The 18196-nt window shown below is 41.0% G+C and overlaps 1 protein-coding gene across 6 annotated transcripts in view; it reads left to right on the top strand.

Moving 5' to 3' along the window:
• TPST1 (tyrosylprotein sulfotransferase 1) overlaps positions 1-18196 on the top strand; it is a 59640-nt gene that overhangs the window by 22545 nt on the left and 18899 nt on the right. For 5 of the 6 annotated variants that reach the window (XR_013348246.1, XR_013348245.1, XR_013348247.1 and 2 more), the window contains exon 3: positions 8092-8290. The exons of the other annotated variant lie outside the window; for it this stretch is intronic. Coding sequence is in view for 2 of the 5 variants with exons in the window: in XM_077836483.1 (XP_077692609.1) it covers positions 8092-8290 (199 nt within the window). In the remaining 3 variants the exon portion in view is untranslated. The remainder of the gene's footprint in view (positions 1-8091; positions 8291-18196) is intronic. 6 annotated transcript variants of the gene reach the window in all.

Genomic DNA, 18196 nt, shown 5'->3' with positions numbered 1-18196 from the left:
ACATGAGCTTTGAATTGGGAGGGATGTTCCTAATCTGCAGAAAGGAGAACGAGGAGGTACAGAGCACTCATGCACCCTCGATGCCATTATTCAAGACTCCAATTGCACATAAATGAGGCACATGGATATCTGCAGTGCAGTGTACACCCACATCATCTTAAAGAACCAGTTACTGAAGGATAAGTAAGAGTTCTGTATTGAAGGAGACTATGGCGTTGTCTACATGGTGCGGGAGTGTGCGCCAGTGGGGCTCTTCCTGCTAGAGCAGGCTTTCTTCGAGTGCACGGAAAGACTACTCAGAAGCTGACGTAGCCTCCTCATTGATATTGTGACTTCCTCTTTCTCAGGTGATCAGTCTTGGAGTTCTGGAGCTTCAGTCTTCCCTTAGGGGGTTTTTCAACCTGAAAGGCAAACCTTCTCTCCCATATCCTTGATTTCTATAGCTTGTGAACTTCACTTACCGAGCCTTGTAGCATCTCCTCCAAGATCTTTGGAAAAGTCAGGTGCAAGGCCTACCAAGGAGCCATGTAACCATGTCCAATCAGGTTAGAATTAAGTCCTTTTTAGCTAGTTGTCAATTCCAGAAAAGTCCCATTTAAACAAAGTATTTGGGGTTTTACATACCACAGAGACTGAAAGTCCATGATATCCCCATTCTGTGTCTCATCCCCTCAAAAATCAGAATTTGGACATAAAACCTCTTTGAGGAAGAGGGTGCACTTTGGGTGAAAAATCTGATGATGACACATCACTACTTTATAGAAAGTTCAATTAGCAATTATTCACCCAACAAAAAAATAGGAAATAAATTGGAACTTAAGACAAATTTACAGTAATCTTCCTGTTTATAGAACTAGGCTATGAGTGACATAGGTTATCTCCTGAAACGTTCACCATGATAGAGGGAGCTTACTTTAAAACGTCTGAAGATGAAACTCATTTAAGATTTTCAGTTTTATATAGAGCCTGTATTCTCATGAAGGCTGTTTCTCTCTCACAGATATATTGGTCACTTTCAGATAAGTGGTTTGCAGAATCCTGAGGCAAGGACATTTTGCCTTCACGTTCTTTTCCCCTCCTAGTTTTTGGCTGAGTTCCATGCTCCGCTCTACTAGTGGTAACTCGGGATACGAGATGCATCTAATGAATATTCTGACTTCTTGTTTTGGTTCCGCTGCCGCCTTGAATGGGCAGTGATTATGGGTGTCTTCGTCTGCATTTGCTTAATAATCTTCATCTTCATTCTTTAGTTTCTTATGCTGATGCTGCTGGAGCCTCATTATTATTAAGAGAACAGGAATAGCAATTTTATTTCAGTTTGGCTTCTATCTAACTAAGGCCTTTAAAGATGTATATTGCAGGATTTGTAGTAGCACAAAACATTCTGCGGTTTGAAGTGTAATAGCCAGCATGGCTGTTGAAGGAATGTATTGTAGTATGTAGTAGTCTAGCCATAAGGAGTATTGTTAATATATCCCTGGCATTTGCCACCTAACTGAAAGCAGCTGTGGTGACCACAAATGCAAAGAAATGCCATTCCTTTTTCAATGAGGATTTGGCAATGGTTTTTTTAAACAAATATTTTTTAGGTTATTGTGAAAATAGCTGAGTAGGCAGAAATAGTACTGGAATATTCTTTTTTTGCAGATCAATTTTTTTTCTTTGTTGCTGCCATGCAGAGACAGAAGTGCTTGTGGTTAGCTCTGGATTACATGCTGTCAGCTGTTTCACTATCTCAACTATTACTGCACTTTTCAAGTAGCACCTGGAACTGCTATCGTGTGTGTCTGTTTCTCATCTCCCTCCCTCATTTTCATGACTTCCTGCTCAGATGCTCTAGACTAAGGTTCTTTTCCTGGTCTTGTCCTTTTTTTCCTGTGTAAATATTTTTCTGTGGAGACGTGATTTACTTAAGCAAAAAGAAATTTGGTACAGTATTTTCTGGGAATTAATGATTTCTGGGAGGTGCTAATGTGCTTCTAGCATTAACCCAAAGCAGTTGTTAACTGCCAGGAAATGTCCTGTGCTGATGTTATTGCGGTAAGCGATGAAAAAGGCAAGGGGCAGGACGTGGATTTTTTTCTTTAAAGTTTGAAGTGCTGTTTGTCATGTGCAGGGCATTCAGTAAGTGCCCTGTATGTTACTTATATTACAATAGCCCTCTGGGGCCTCATCTCTGATTGGGGTTCCATCATGGTTCTGTACAAACAATTATTAGCCAATCCGATTTACATAGATCTTATTGCAACACTTCTTGTTTTGTAGAGTCAGAGTGCAAACACAAGTGCAATCTTTGCTAATTTTGAGAGGGGCATTTCAGTTTTGATCTGTTGTGTTTTTTTCGCTCTGTGAGTCTTTGAATGTCTGAGAACCTTCAAAAGTGTAACGCTAGTAAGAGTTGACTTCAGTGGTTGTGCTCATCTTTTGGGTACTGTCCCATCTCTGCAGACTTCTTTTGATGTCATGATGCTTTGTGCTGTATTCGCTTTGCCATCTCAGTCCTCCTAAAATCCAATTCTAATGATTCTCTAAGGATATGTCTACAGTACGAAATTATTTCAAAATTATTCTATTCGAATTTTCGGAAGCTGTTTTATACATTCCGTCTTCTGTGTCCCCACTAAAGCATGTGAATTCAGCAGATTGCGTCCACAGTACCAAGGCTAGCGTTAAATGTCGGAGCGGGGCACTGTGGGTAGCTATCCCACAGTTCCCGCTGCCCATTGGAATTCTGGGTTAAGCTCCCAGTGCGTGATGGGGCAAAAACATTCTCGCAGGTGTTTCTGGGTGTGTGTCGTCATAAAGCTACGGCAGACAATCGTTTCACACCTTTTTGGCATGCAGACGCCATACTGCTTTCAGCAGATGGTGCACCGCTGCTCTCCATGAATCCACCTCTCCAACTCAACTGTGGTTGGCCATCGTGAACCGAGCAGCACAGCTTCCACCGCCAACTCTGCTCTCCCGCTATTGCCACGCTTCCGAGCTTCTCCATGTTGTCTGTCCTGGGCTCCCACCTCCGTGAAAGCCACAGAAGACAACCATTTTCTGCCGTTGTTCGGCTACCATGAACCGAACAGCACAGCTTCCGTTGCCACTGTGATCTCCTACATTTTGCCCTCTTTTCCCAGGATTACCCATGTAGGCGCCATAGCCATGGAGCCCGATCAGATCTCCGCTACAGTTTTGACCATTGTAAATACCTCGCGCATTATCCAGCAGTAGGTGCAGTACCTGCAAAACCGGGCGAGGAAGCGACAACAGTGCGATTACTATACCGATGAGGACATGAACACAAAAACACAAACGTTCCTAGAAGCACAACATGTGGCGATTGGGAGATCGTGGTGCTGTTGGGCAGGTTCATGCTGTGGAACGCCGATTCTGGGCCCGGGAAACAAGCACAGACTGGTGGGACCGCGTAGTGTTGCAGGTAAGGGGTGATTCCAAGTGGCTGAGAAACTTTCGTATGTGTAGGGCCACTTTCATGGAACTTTGTGACTTGCTGTCCCCTGCCCTGAAGCGCAAAGACACCAAAATGAGAGCAGCCCTCACAGTTGAGAAGCGAGTGGCCGTAGCCCTGCGGAAGCTTGCAACGCCCGACAGCTACCGGTCAGTTGGGAATCAGTTTGGAGTGGGAAAATCTACTGTGCGGGCTGCTGTGCTGCAAGTAGCTAACACAATCATTGACCAGCTGCTATCAAGGGTAGTGACTTCGGGAATGTGCAGACCATTGTGGATGGCTTTAATGCGCTGGGGTTCCCTAACTGCGGTGGGGCGATAGATGGAACGCATATCCCAATCTTGGCCCCGGAACACTGGGGCGGCCAGTACATAAACCGCAAGGGGTACTTTTCCATGGTGCTGCAAGCACTGGTGGATCACAAGGGACGTTTCACTGACATGAACGTGGGATGGCCGGGAAAGGTGCATGCCGCTCGCATTTTCAGGAACTTTGGTCCGTTTGAAAGCTGCAGGAAGGGACTTACTTCCCAGACCAGAAAATTACTGTTGGGGATGTTGAAATGCCTATAGTTATCCTCGGGGACCCAGCCTGCCCCTTAATGCCATGGCTTATGAAGCCGTACACAGGCACCCTGGACAGTAGTAAGGAGCAGTTCAACTATAGGCTGAGCACGTGCAGAATGCTGGTAGAATGTGTGTTTGGACATTTGAAAGCGCGCTGGCGCAGTTTACTGACTCGGTTAGATCTCAGCACAACCAATATTCCAATTGTAATTACTGCTTGTTGTGTGCTCCACAATATCTGTGAGAATAAGGGGGAGATGTCTGTGGCGGGGTGGGAGGTTGAGGCAACTTGCCTGGCGGCCAGTTTCGCACAGCCAGACACTAGGGTGATTAGAAGAGCGCAGCAGGGCGCGCTGCACATCAGAGAAGCTTTGAAAGCCAGTTTCATGACTGGCCAGGGTACGGTGTGAGAATTGTTTGTTTCTCTTAAAGTTACCTGCCCAATATATATATAATATGAAAGGAAATAAAGTCACAATTGTTTAAAAAACGTTCTTTATTATTTGTTGCACAAAACATTGAGAGAAATCAGAAGCTAGATGGGGGTGGGGATTGGGTTAGGGCGGTGGAGAAGGGGGGAAGGACAAGTCCAGAAACCAAATCAAAATTTAGGATATGCCAGCTTTCTGCTGCTTGTGCAGTCCTCTGGGGTTGTCTGTGTGGGTTCCCGTAGCCTCCCCCGTTGTGTTCTTGGGCGTCTGGGGTAGGAGGCTATGGAACTTGGGGAGGAGGGAGGGCGGTTATTTGGGGGCTGCAGCAGCAGTCTGTGGTCTTTCTGCCTTTCCCACATTAGATCCACCATACAGCGGAGCATGTCAGTTTGCTCCCCGATGAACTTGACCATAGCATCCTGCCTGCTCTCATCGTGTGCGTCCCTCCTCTCTTCGTATTCATGTAATGCTTTATGCGACTCCGCAATTGTTTGCCTCCATGCATTCAACTGGGCCCTGTCAGTGCGGGAGGACTGCATGAGCTCGGCAAACATGTCGTCCCGAGTTTGTTTTTTCTGCCTTCTAATCTGGACCAGCTTCTGGGACTGAGTAGATAGGGGCCGCATTGAAACATTTGCATCTGCTGCAGGAGGAGAAAAAGGGAGGGTAGTATTTTAAAAGATACATTTTAGAGAACAAAGGGGACACTGTTTCTCAGTGAAACAGGCAATTCATAGTACACAGCACATATTCTTTCTGTACAAGGTCTCATTTTGCCTCCTATACTGAAGTGCCTGCCACTTTGGTGTGAGTAAGCCATCACATGCGGCCAGGCAACAGAATTCAGCTTGCAGGCAGCGGCCAGGCAACAGAATTCAGCTTGCAGGCAGCCTGCGGGCTCTCTGGGATGATCGCTCTACACAACCCGCCCCGCCCCCACACACACACACCGCGGGGCTCTGATGAGCCTCTGAGCAGGGATGAGCTCTTTAAACTAAACGCAAACAGCCCAGCATGGCTGGGTTTTCCTCCACCCCCCACCGCGTGGCTCCGATCAAGCTCTCGCTCACCAGAAGTGCCTTCTCCAGGGTCATGGCCCGGGAGCATACTTTGGGAGTAGGGGGAGTCTATTGGCTCCAGTGTTAAGAATAGTTCCTGGCTAGGGGGGGAAACAGATACCCCACTTGCCGCCTGTGCTTTGTCCTCCTCCTCCTCCTCTTCGTCCTCCAAAAACTCATCCTCCTCGCTCCGTGCTACTCCCCCCTTGCAGGTGTCCATGGACAGTGATGGGGTAGTGGTGTCTTCACCCACCCATAATTGCATGCAATTCACGGTAGAAGCGGCATGTATGGGGCTGTGACCCAGAGCACCCGTTTGCCTCCCTGGCTTTTTGGTATGCTTGCCTGAGCTCCTTGATTTTTGTACGACACTGTTCTGTGTCCCTGGAGTAGCCTCTTTCCGTCATGGCCCTGGAGACTTTAAGATACGTATTTGTGTTCCTTTTTTTGGAACGTAGTTCTGCCATAACAGATTTGTCTCCCCAACATGCAATGAGATCCAGTACCTCCCATTCGGACCATGCTGGAGCTCGTCTGCGAATCCGGGACTGCGTGGTCGCCTGTGATGGTGGACTCTGCATGGTTGCCTGTGATGGTGTACTATGCTGATGGTCACTTGTGCTGATGGTGACCAAACACAGGAAATTCAAAAGTTCCCAGGGCTTTTACTGCCTACCTGGCTAGTGCATCGGAGTTCAGAGTGTTGTCCAGAGTGGTCACAAGGGAGCATTCTGGGATAGCTCCCAGAGGCCAATATCATCGAATTGCATCCACAGTACCTGTAACCCAGAACTGTGATCTCGATTTTAGCGCTACTCCACTTGCCGAGGTGGAGTACAGAAATCGTAGTAAAGAGCCCTTTAAATTGAAAAAACTGGTTTGGTCGTGTGGACGGAACCAGTTTTATTTCGAGGTAACTCGGCTAATTCTGAAATAACTGCATACTGTAGTCCAGGCCTAAGTGGGAAACTCATGTACACTCCATTTAAAACTGCAGCAAGGTACAGAAGGACCAAAACCAACCTGTTTCTCACTGGCATCCCTTTTGATGACTTACTTCAAAACTAGAAGGGATTCTCACAGCTTCCACTTGAAAAAATAGACGTTCATTAGTTTTCACTGTAATCTGTGGGAGTGCTTGGTGTTCAGCGTCACTGAAAATGAAACTACTTATTTGGTTGCTTGAGTATGAATTTAGTGGTCTCGTTTTTAGGCATGTGCTTTTGAAAACTTTGACCTTGGACTCCAGAAAATTGGAAATTTTAATAGAATACTTCTCCAAACCAGACATCCTCAAAGTCAACTAGCTGCTTATAAATCAGTAATTATAATCATTACCTATGAGGCAAAAACTGTTCAGTCTCTTCTCACAATTATCAGGTTAATTAGATACGCTCATTATTGTTCTAAAGTGACTCAAGTCAATGAAGTTATGGCACTTTGGCCCCCTATCTTGAAGCTACAGGGACTATTCAATCAAATTTCCCTTTATTTTTCTCAAGAGATATCTGCTTTCTTAATTCTGAGTCAGTTACCAATTGCTGAGTCTTACCTGGAATCTCCATGCTTCATTAACTTGCATTGTTTCCTGTTTGTTCTAGTAGAGAGGAGTCTTTTTAATAAAGCAAGAGTTTGGCTAGTGTTCTTGCGTTTTGGTTTTTAAATGTAGACTAGAACTTGGTTTTATGGCCTATGCGATGATCATGGGCAAATCCCTTTGCCTCCTTGTGCCTCAGTTTCCCTACCTGTAAAGTGGGGAGGATGATAATTACTGTCTTTGTAAAGTGCTTTGAGATCTACTGAAGAAAACTTCTGTAACAAGAGCTAGGTATTAGAGCCTAGGTAGAGCCTTTTGTGCTTAAAATGCTTTCCATCAGTAAGTTAGGTACAGGTAGTGCATTGACTGTAGGCAGACATGACAGCTATGTATTTAGCAATAGTTCCCCTACATGTTTAGCTATTCAGTTGGAATTGCAGTTGTATGATGACATACCATGTGGTATTACTTATGGTACAGGAGTTAAATATCCCCCGAGGGACTTTTTGTGGAAAGGTTTTGATTTTAACCTGTTTTCACAGAAAAAAGATTAATACTAACATCTAAGGAGCTGTGTACTTTTCTAATTAGGAAGAAAGTTTGGAAAAATGAATCAAAGTATTTTACTTCATGGTAGAGTCTAGAACTATTCAGTCTGTGCTGTGGACCATATATTAAATAGCTGGGAGTCAACATTTTATTAGCACATAGTGTCAATTTTCCTAAACCCATAATAAAAAGCTGAGTTGTACATGATCTTATCCAAGGAAGAAGTGACCATAGAAAAGAGTGGGTAACACGGGATTTTAAAAAAATCCTTCTGAGTCCTACTTATGGTCCAGGAGAAATGATAAACAACAAACCCTGATTTTTCCCTGTTTTCTTGCTGTCCCTTTGTATGTATGGACCAATGTCTTATCTCCTAACAGCTTTATGTAAACATGCAATTATAAAAAGACCTAAAGATCTCAATGCCAATTACACAGTAAACAGTGGTTGGGTGAAAAATAGTAGCTACTTCTTTTTCTTTTTGCAGAGTTGAAAGATCTACAGATCAAGTAATCAAACCAGTCAATGTGGAAGCTTTGTCCAAATGGGTTGGAAAAATACCTTCAGATGTTCTACAAGACATGCCAGTGATAGCGCCGATGTTAGCAAAACTTGGCTACGACCCATATGCCAATCCACCAAATTATGGAAAGCCAGATCAAAAAGTTCTTGAAAACACACGAAGGGTAATGTATTTTTGTATATGAAATCTAGTTTGGCTAAAAGTGCATCTTCCATTATGAAAGAAATGTTGAGGAGATTTTGTTTTAATGTGGACTATAAAACAGTAATTTATTGCTTTCCTAACTGCAACTTTTTAAAGAGCTTTTGGAGGAGATTTTCATAGGCACTATGAACAGTTAGGCCTCCAACTCCCATTGACTTTCAATGTGATTTGGGTGCCTAACAGCCCATTATGCCTTTGAAAATGACTCCCTTCATTGCTGCCTCCAACATACTGGCATGCATGGAGTTGTTAAAGAGCTTCAATGTTGAGTATTATAGGAAAGCGTATAAGACTATGAGATTTACCATTGCAGATCAGACCATTACTTCTGCCTCCCAATGGTTTTAGAGAAAGTGAATCACTCTCCCACATCCCATGATGCACTAGCTAACTGAGTATACTTAAGGGAAGAAGGAAAATCCTTCCTGAGTTCCTCCGTGACTCATCTGCAAAGCAGGAGAATGAAATACTCCTGTTTTAGGTTTCTCAGATACAAATATTCATTGATATAAATATTTCTAGCTCCTCTTTAAAGATCAAACTACAGAGATTTTTTTAAAACTCTTGTTTTTCATTAACCATTTGTTTCTATGGTGAATCTATTGCTGTGTCAAGCTTGGAATTGCTTTGTATCTTTTCTTTTGCATTTTCCAAATCTCAGAAGCAGGAAAAAAGTTTCTTTTCTCCTTTCTCCTGTTGGCACTTTATAGTTTTGTGTGATGAAGTGTAAAATGAAGATGCTCCCAAGACTCTCCAAGCTCAGTGGCAGAGATTTCCTTAGGCTTTCTCTCTGAGGGCCATTTTTCCTCAGGACTATTAGCCAACTTTTCCCTCTCGCTCCAGTTTGATCTGACTGGCAAGGGGTGGGGCTTTGGGGAAACACTTGAAGAAAGGCTTTGGACTTCCCTAATGTAACAGTAGATTCCCAGTTGATTCACTGGTTGAGTAGGGTCCTGTTTACAACATTAAGGGACTCATAGAATCATAGAAATGTAGGTCTAGAAAGGACCTCAAGAGGTCATCAAGTCCAGGTCACGGCACTGAGGCAGGACCAAGTAAACCTAGACCATTCCTGAAGGGTGTTCATCCAACCTGTTCTTAAAATCCTCCAATGATGGGATTCCACAACCTTCCTTGAAAGCTTCTTCCAAAGCTTACTTATAGATAGAAAGTTTTTTTCCTAATAGCTATCCTAAATCTCTCTTGCTGCAGATTAAGCCCATTACTTCTTGTTCTATTTCGGTGCATGTGGAGAACAATTGATCTCAGTCCTCTTTATAACTTTGATTCCTGTGTTTGGTTTCCTCATGTAATTTCAACTCATCTTCTACATCATCACTTGGGAGTCTTCTCTTCAGCAGATTCTTGTCTGTTGGCCATATTCCCTGCTCCTCTGCTCCTCCTGTTCCAGTACCATGGCAAACAGGAAACTCAGGTTGACAGTTGGAGAAGACGTGGGCAGGCCCCCGAAACTGGCATGATGGTTGGCTCCTGTTGCTACGGTTAAAACTGATCCTATGTGCTTTGTTTAGCCTGATGTGCGTGTCCCTACATTCACTTATGTGTCTTCGGATGTTGCCTTCACTCAGAGACCTTCAACCTGCCTCCTTCTGTCCTCTCTTGCCTTCCCACAAATTCAAATTATTCAGAGATCCTTGGTCTCCGATACCTCCCTACTTCCTTGAATAGTTTCCTTCTCTCCTTCTTGCTCTAAGCACCATTTTAGGATCACCTTTTTCAGATGGTCAAACTAAGGTCCATAAATGCCAGCCTCTAAAAAGGAAACTGTTCTTTTCATAAAAGTGTTATCCTAGATTTAGCAGGTATTTGCCCCAGTACTCTAGCTTCTTCTCACACTTAAGTGCTCCAAATGAGATGATTTGAGTTACCTATTTGCTAATGAAGATGGGGAGCTCTTGGCTGGATTAGTTAATTCCGTTTTCAAGAGAGCCAAACCAGCAATCCAGTCTCTCATCTGCCAACCCCCACCACAAAACAGGTATTTGCTTCCAGAGAACTTGGTTCTGGAACCCTTTGGACTGAAACTTTTTTGGCAAGTCCCTAGCAAAGGCCCTAAAGGACTCCTCAAACCTGAATAGAATTTCCAGTCTTGCCCAATCCTTTTGATCCACCTGAGCCAGGAAAATCTTCACCAAAACTAACCGTAGAAACACTCCCAATGAAGGATTTTTTATTTTATTTTATTTTTTTTGCAAGATAGTGGAGCTCTTGTAGCTCAGCTGTACTATTTCCCCTTATAGGTAGGCTCAAGAATTTTTGTCTGTCTGAGTCAGTACCACTATGAATGAGCCTGCTCTCAAGACTTTTAAAGAAGGAATTTCAAGAGCTATTCCCTGCTGTCTCTTTGTCTGTTTAAAAAAATGAAGCTTTCTAGACTGTAGCAAAGTCTTCTTTCTCTTGAAGCAATATTCCCAATGTCCTCAAAAGACAGACACTGATTTCTGTTCTTGATTCTTCACGGTGATGAAAAGAACATAAGGTTTTATCCATTCCATCCTCCATCTCTCAGTATGCAAAACCGTACTTCAGAATGGAGACGTTGAACCAAGAAACAGACTCTCCTCCTACTCTCCGTCACTCAAGCTGTCTTATGCTTCACAAATCTCAAGAAGGCTTATCTTCATGTGCCAGGAATTCCATGCCACCAACATTTCCCACACTTCACAATTGGGAATCACTTCTCAGTTCCACACAATACCATTTGACTTATCTCGTGCTCCTCCATTGATCATAAAAGTTGTTGCTCATCCCAGTAGCCAGCCTGAGATGTGGGCTTCCAGGTCTACCACTAGCTGTATGATCTACTGATGAAGGTACAATCCTATGTGGTGACAATTTGCCATGCCCTCTGACCCTACGTGTTCCTGGGACATTGTGGATTCATAATGAACTATAGAATAGCTGAAACTGTTGTTTAGGCTTGGAAGGATTAGCTTTCTATCAGTGAACGACTGTAAACTTTGATTTCACCATACACATACAAGGACTGAGTGGACTTGTAGGCTCTGAAATTTTACATTGTTTTGCTGTTGAGTGCAGTTTTGTAACCAAAAAAAAAAAATCTACATTGGTAAGTTGCAGTTTCACAACAAAGAGATTGCACTACAGTATTGTATGAGATGAATTGAAAAATACTATTTCTTTATCATTTTTACAGTGCAAATATTTGTAATAAAAATATACACTTTGATTTCAATTATAACACTCAATACAATATATACGAAAATATAGAAAAACATCCAACATATTTAATAAATTTCAATTAGTATTCTATTGTTTAGCAGCGCAATTAAAACTGCGATTAATTGCGATTAATTTTTTTTAATCTCAATTCATTTTTTTGAGTTAATCGCATGAGTTAACCGCTTTTTACCTGCTGCTTCTATAGACTTTCCATTTTTTGGAAGATGCACCACATTCAAGAAACTTCTTCACACTCTCTCATTGCCTAGAAAAACAATGTAGTATTTCAAACTTCTACTAAAATTGTATTTTCTGTCTCTGAAGTTTGCCCATTTTTATCCATCATGTTGACTGAGAGGATTAATAACCTTTGTGGCCATTTCCATAAAACAGTATTAAATTTGAACTTTCCCAGTTACAGCAGTTCTGAGGTGTGCAGTGGACTCTGCTAACACAGAATTTCTCTTGGGAGAAAATACCTTGTCCTCTTTTTGTCAAGATCCCCCTTTCATTTTGAAAAAAATTATGTACTCTCGATCTGGTAAGGACAGTAAACATTCTACTTGCATAGAACTAAACTGTGGAAGAAATCTGATGCTCTGTTGGTACTACACAGGGAACCTAGAGGATTTTGATACTGAAGCGCTACTTTCTGCCTTCAGGCTTATAAGTAGGGCCCTACCAAATTCACGGCCATGAAAAACGCATCACGAACTGTGAAATGTGGTCTCCCCCTGTGAAATCTGGTCTTTTGTGTGTTTTTACCTTGTACTATACAGATTTCATAGGGAGAGAAGTGTTTTTCAAATAGGGGGTCCTGACCCAAAAGGGAGTTGCAGGGGGTTGCAAGGTTATTTTGGGGGGGGGGGGGGAGTCACGGTATTACCACCCTTACTTCTATGCTGCCTTCAGAGCTGGGTGGCCAGGGAGCAGCGGCTGTTCGCCGGGTGCCCAGCTCTGAAGGTGGTGCCCTGCCAGTAGCAGTGCAGAAGTAAGGGTGGCAATGCCATACCATACCATGCCACCCTTACTTCTGCAGTGCTGCCTTCAGAGCTGGGTGGCTGGAAAGTGGTGGCTGCTGACTGAGGGGCCCAGCTCTGCAGGCAGCAGTGCAGAAGTAAGGGTGGCAATACCATACCGTGTCATCCTTACTTCTGTGCTGCTGCTCGCGGTGGCTCTGCCTTCAGAGTTGGGCTCCCGGCCAGCAGTAGCCACTCTCCAGCTGCCCAGCTCTGAAGGCAGTGCCACCAGCAGCAGTGCAGAAGTAAGGGTAGCTGTACTGTGCCTGCCCCTGCATCTCCTCCCCCCACAATAACCTTGCAACCCCTCCACAATTCCTTTTTGGGTCAGGACCCCTACAATTACAACACTGTGAAATTTCAGATTTAAATAGCTGAAATCGTGAAAATTATGATTTTTAAAATCCTATGACCATGAAATTGACCAAAATGGACCGTGAATTTGGCAGGGTCCTACTTATAAGGCAACAAATCAAGAACTTCCCATAAACATAGTTGTTCGCTCCACCAGGAGTACAGTGCTGAGTAGTAGTTGTGGTTTTATTTGCATATTAAATTTAAATGTTTATTGGAAGGAATAATCTCCCCTAAACTGAAGCCTAATAAGATAGTTAGTAAGTTCAAAATTCCAAGAGCAGAGCTAGAATGGACTGTTCATATTACTAGAACACTGAAATTAAATGACCACTTCTTTAATTTATGTGCATTTTAGCAGAAAATTAAATAAGTATAATTAAAAAGACTAATCCCTCATGCTCTGTCATATATATTTGCTATCTCACGTTTCCTTCTTTGCCTTTCTGGCCTGCCTCATGGTTTCACTAAGGCTCGGCACTTTATTTTTAAGCAATTTATACTGCAAAGTGTAACTTATATATTAGAATACTGATATCTGTTCCACGTATAGAATGTATGTATGCATGCATGTATATGTATCTGTGTGTGCATATCTATATAATGTAAAAATGGCATAAAAGTTAGCCAGTTACAGAATTGCAGGTCAGAAGACTATATTCCTCAAATTCGGAGCTTAGTAGAAAGCAGGAAGATGTTTGACTACTGTGAAAATTTGTGAAACAATGTATTTTGTTAAAGATGAAAAGGCATTTACATGTAAATATTTAGGTAGTCAGTTAGGATTGTTTGTACAGTCTCTGAACTAATAGGAAGAACCTTTTTCCTTTATAAAATAAGTGAGGCATAGTCCATAAACCTGGCCATTTACATATCTGAATAAGTGGTATTTTTGAACTTATACATACATTAGATGGTAATGGTTTCAGTAATATTATATTGAAGGAAAATTTCTTCAGAAGCTTTCCATAGCTTTCTCAAGAGTAAATCATAAATAGCAATAAAATTGTGTAATATTTGGTGATCTAGAAAATATTCCATAAACATACTCTAAATATCTTAATATACACAACTTATTCTGTTGTTTGGTATGAAATTAACATGAAATACTGTTTGTTGTTAGAAATAGTATGCAGTGTGGCCTGTGTAAATTACTTTTAAGACTTGGCTAAGTTAGCCAAGAAATTCATGAGAGTAGAATGGTGTTAACCCAACTCTGTGTCTTATTTAGACAAGGGCTTAGTGATTTAGGTGTGAAAGGCACCCCCCTTCAGTAAAAAGCAATTATTTGGAAGGCTGGTGCTCCGTTTTAAGTAAATAGACTTTCTTTATCTTTATCACTTAAGAAAAGTCTATCAAGTACTGATACTTTGTGACATTATTATAGTTTGTAAATCAATTTTGTTCACAATTGCTTCAAGATTAGATTTTTTTTTTAAAAAGCCTTTACTGTAATTTGGCAGCTCATTTTTTTTCTCTTCTGTCATGCATGGGGTTTAACTTTCAAGCTTTAGCTTATTTCCTTTGTGTAAGTAACCAGACTTAAAACTAGTTCGCTAACTTTAAGGACTGTAATCTTTAAAGCTGGCTGGCCTGGTTGCCAAATTTGAGTTTTGAACTGAGTCTTTTGCCCCTGGTTTGGCAGGAGTAGAGTGCTACAGATATCCTATGTAAATTACTTGGGGTGGATTTAAAAAGCAATCTCTGGAAAAAGTCCCAGGATGACTGAAAGGTCAGGTTATCATATGCTTTGCTGTCTTTTTGAAGAATAAACAAAAGATGCCACAGAATCTGAAGTTGATTAACCCAAACACTGGGATTTTAAGTTTGCCTGATGATTTTGATTCTGTTGGAATGTAAGTAGTTAAATTAAGTAGTACTGCTTATCTCTGGAGGTACCTGGTTAAAAATAATTACAGCTGCTTGTAATAAGAATAATTACCTCTCTACTTCATGCTTGTGATAATTTACATTGTTAGAAGAGGGTGGCTTTGCTGCCCCAGTGACTTCTTCTGTTTGATTAGGATTTTTGCATTGGTGACTCTGAGGGCTTTTGTCTTCATGAATAGTAATGCCCACTCGCCTTTTAATATCTAAAAACCATTTGTCCATATGGCTGAATGGAACATATTATAACTTGTGAAAAGTTATTTATTCACAAGTTAAGGTTAAGAGAAACCTGAGAAAAGTTTCATTTCAACAGCAAGAACTTTGTCCTGTGTACAGTATCTGGCAGCGTAACCTCAATGGCAATCTATTCCAGTTGTTGGGAAAGCATCCAAAGAGCGACATAGGAAATGGATGTTAACATTCCCAGCAAATGAAGAGATATGGTGAAGACAGAGGATTCAGTTGTAGGTATTGCTGAGCTGGATGTGAATGATTCATATTTGTATAAGGAGTTTGGAAATGAAGAAGATATAAAAATTGAGGATGATTATCAGCCTTTCAGTAATTTGGGATGCCCTTCTCTGACCTACATCAGTTGAAAGAAATAGATGATTATTAGCACATGCTAAGAAAAAAAAAGTTCTGTGAAGGAGCATTTACTAGGATGGACAAGACTACAAACACATCACATCTACAGGGAAGAAATAAGAGTAATTTAACTTTTACAAATCTTAAAAGTTTTGGTTTTTTTAAAAGTTGCGTTTGGAGAAGCAAAAACCTTCCATAGCAGTTTTTCAGTGAATTATAATTTGCCATTCCTGGCAACGTACAGCTCATTTGAATAACATTTCACAAGTTATGAGCTTCCCTTAAAATAGCTTTATTTTAAGATATTTCTGGTAATAATAAATTATTGGTCTTGCAAGCAACTGTTTTTCATTGTGGACTAATTGCTTCATTAATTTCATGTTGGGCCTTGCATGCTTGTACTGTAGTGTGTGGATGCATGCAAGATATCCATTCTTATGCAGGGCATTGGGTACGGAGGTGGAAGATGTGTGTCACTAGACTCTGAATAGTGCTGGATATAGATCAGTGCATGCAGAGGGACAAATAAATAAAAATACTTCTGTCCCTTGATGCATACATGGCGCCTACTGACTTCAACACTTCAAATGCCTTCTGGGCATTTACGCAGAATTTTGCGCTTTATTAGTGTTTTTTTTATAATATAAGCAAATCTTTTGGTATTCTTGTTGTGCTCATCCACTTTACTTTAAGGATCGCCTCACAGTGACTCAAGTTTGGTGTGTTAATAGTTAACCTTACAGTGGCTTTTTCTAGAAATATAAGAGGTAAACAGATTCAGTATCCTCACACACAAAGGAATCTTTTGTAATTGTGTTCATATGTACACATAAAATATTAATAATTGGTGTTTTCTGAAATGCTATACAAACTAGTAGCCCATTTACCAAGTGAAGAATATAAGGTATTAGAATCACTTCATTATATTTTAAGAATATCTGATGTCCCTGCAGCTCAGTCAAAATAGTGAACTTGCACAGAGGCATCTGTTGAGTTGAATAGAGTATAGCAAAAACTGGAGGATTCCTTGTGACTATTAGATTTTGACTTATGCCCAATTGAAATTGGCTTATTCTTGTATTATGTCTGGCTGTGCAGTTTCCTCTCACATCTGTAACATATTACTCTAGTTTTTCTTTGGCACACACTCCACACTGAATTAATTTGTGGACACAGTGTTACATATTCCAGTCATTTCTTTTGACAATTCTTAAAGGTTCTGATGTTCACCATAAAGAGATTGTGAGAAGAAAACTTACACGTGTTAGAGGAAAAAGCGTGGGGGTTCTGCCTGACTACTTACTGGTGGGCCTTCTTATAATAACTTCTGCAAACTATATTTTTCTCTGTCATGTCACAGAAAATTCTGTTGACTAGTCATAATAGCTGGAGAAAGAAATTGAGTCTTATCAACCCTTCTGTTTCAAAGACACAGCTTATCCGCAGCTTGGATCTTGAAGACATTTCCTCAGTGTTATGCTAATGTTATCAACTGAGATACACTATATTAGAGATCATGTGTTTGTCCTTTTTTTTTTTTTTAAAAAGGACATATGTTCTGCAATAGTGATCTGAAAGCATTATAAATAGTGCATATGACACCAGTGTGGTTGAGCAGCTCTCTGTCTTGTATAAGATGTAGTGTATATTTGTGTAAGGTATGCAGCAATGAGATGTAGCTGTGGAACAGACCAGAATGAAGGCCATAATAGTGCTATAGCTAAGCTGCGAATGGATGGTGTTGGTGACCACAGAAGCGTTTTGCAGTGTGTATTTTGGCTTGTGTTCTTTGCTCTAACTTTTAAATTGAAAAAAAAAATTCCATCTTGGTTCTTGTATTATAAGTGGTCACCCATGAGAGAAGGGTTTCCTTGAAGAGAACCCACAAATCTCCCCTGTGACTCCTTTGGTAGAGTCTTTATAGTCTTTGTGTGTGTTAATTTTCTTTGAGCTTTTTAGATATAGGATACTCCACTGCCTCCATTCTCTCATTTCTCTACAGAAATGTCTGTATGGTTTGAAAAAAAATTAACACTGATTAATAATAGGAATATTGAGCTATTCACCACTGGAGTATAAGTTTGTTAATTACTATAAGTTGCCATCTGGTGACTGTTTAGTGACCTATATTAAATGAGTTTGCTCTCTAGTTCCTATTGGAGTCTGCAGTGTGATTTTTTGCTTTTCTAAAATAGTTTCTTTAAATGTTTGTAAACACCTGATTTTTAAAAAGGTGAAAAGGCTTTTTTATAGGTATGCTTTACAAGACAAATTCTACAATGGAATTTGCAGAAGTTTATAAAATAAAATGAAACAAAATCAATTTTCTTTTACATGTAAATTGCTGCCCTGCTGTTTTGTATTGGAACAGTTGTTTTCTGAAATTGCTGTACAGCCCCAGTTTGTGGATTTTATTATGGAGATGTTTATCCAGAAAACAATCCATCTCAAAGTGGAAGACTCAGTATATTTCTGAAAGTTTCAGAAATATCAGGTGCCAATTCTCTTCTTAACTTCTTTAATATTCCACTGAATATTAGTTGCTTGGAAATCTTAACAGTGACAGTGATCACACAGTTAAAATATTGCATAGTAACAGATTTAATTTAAGAAAATGAAATGATTCCATTTAAAGTAAAACATGACACCCTTTTCTAATGACTAAAGAAGTGGTTTTGACTGGCATTTGAAGGAGATTCCCAAATCTCCTTGCTTAGTAGATTGCCATTATACAGGGTCTTGATGAAGACACACAGGTGAATGAACCACAGACACACAGGATGGATTTAGGAGGCAGGCTACAACTTTAT

The sequence above is a fragment of the Eretmochelys imbricata genome, chromosome 17 (assembly GCF_965152235.1).
Source record: "Eretmochelys imbricata isolate rEreImb1 chromosome 17, rEreImb1.hap1, whole genome shotgun sequence".
NCBI lineage: Eukaryota > Metazoa > Chordata > Testudines > Cheloniidae > Eretmochelys > Eretmochelys imbricata.
The sequence above is the reverse complement of the archived record's forward strand: the minus strand, read 5'-3'. Positions and strand labels throughout refer to the sequence as shown.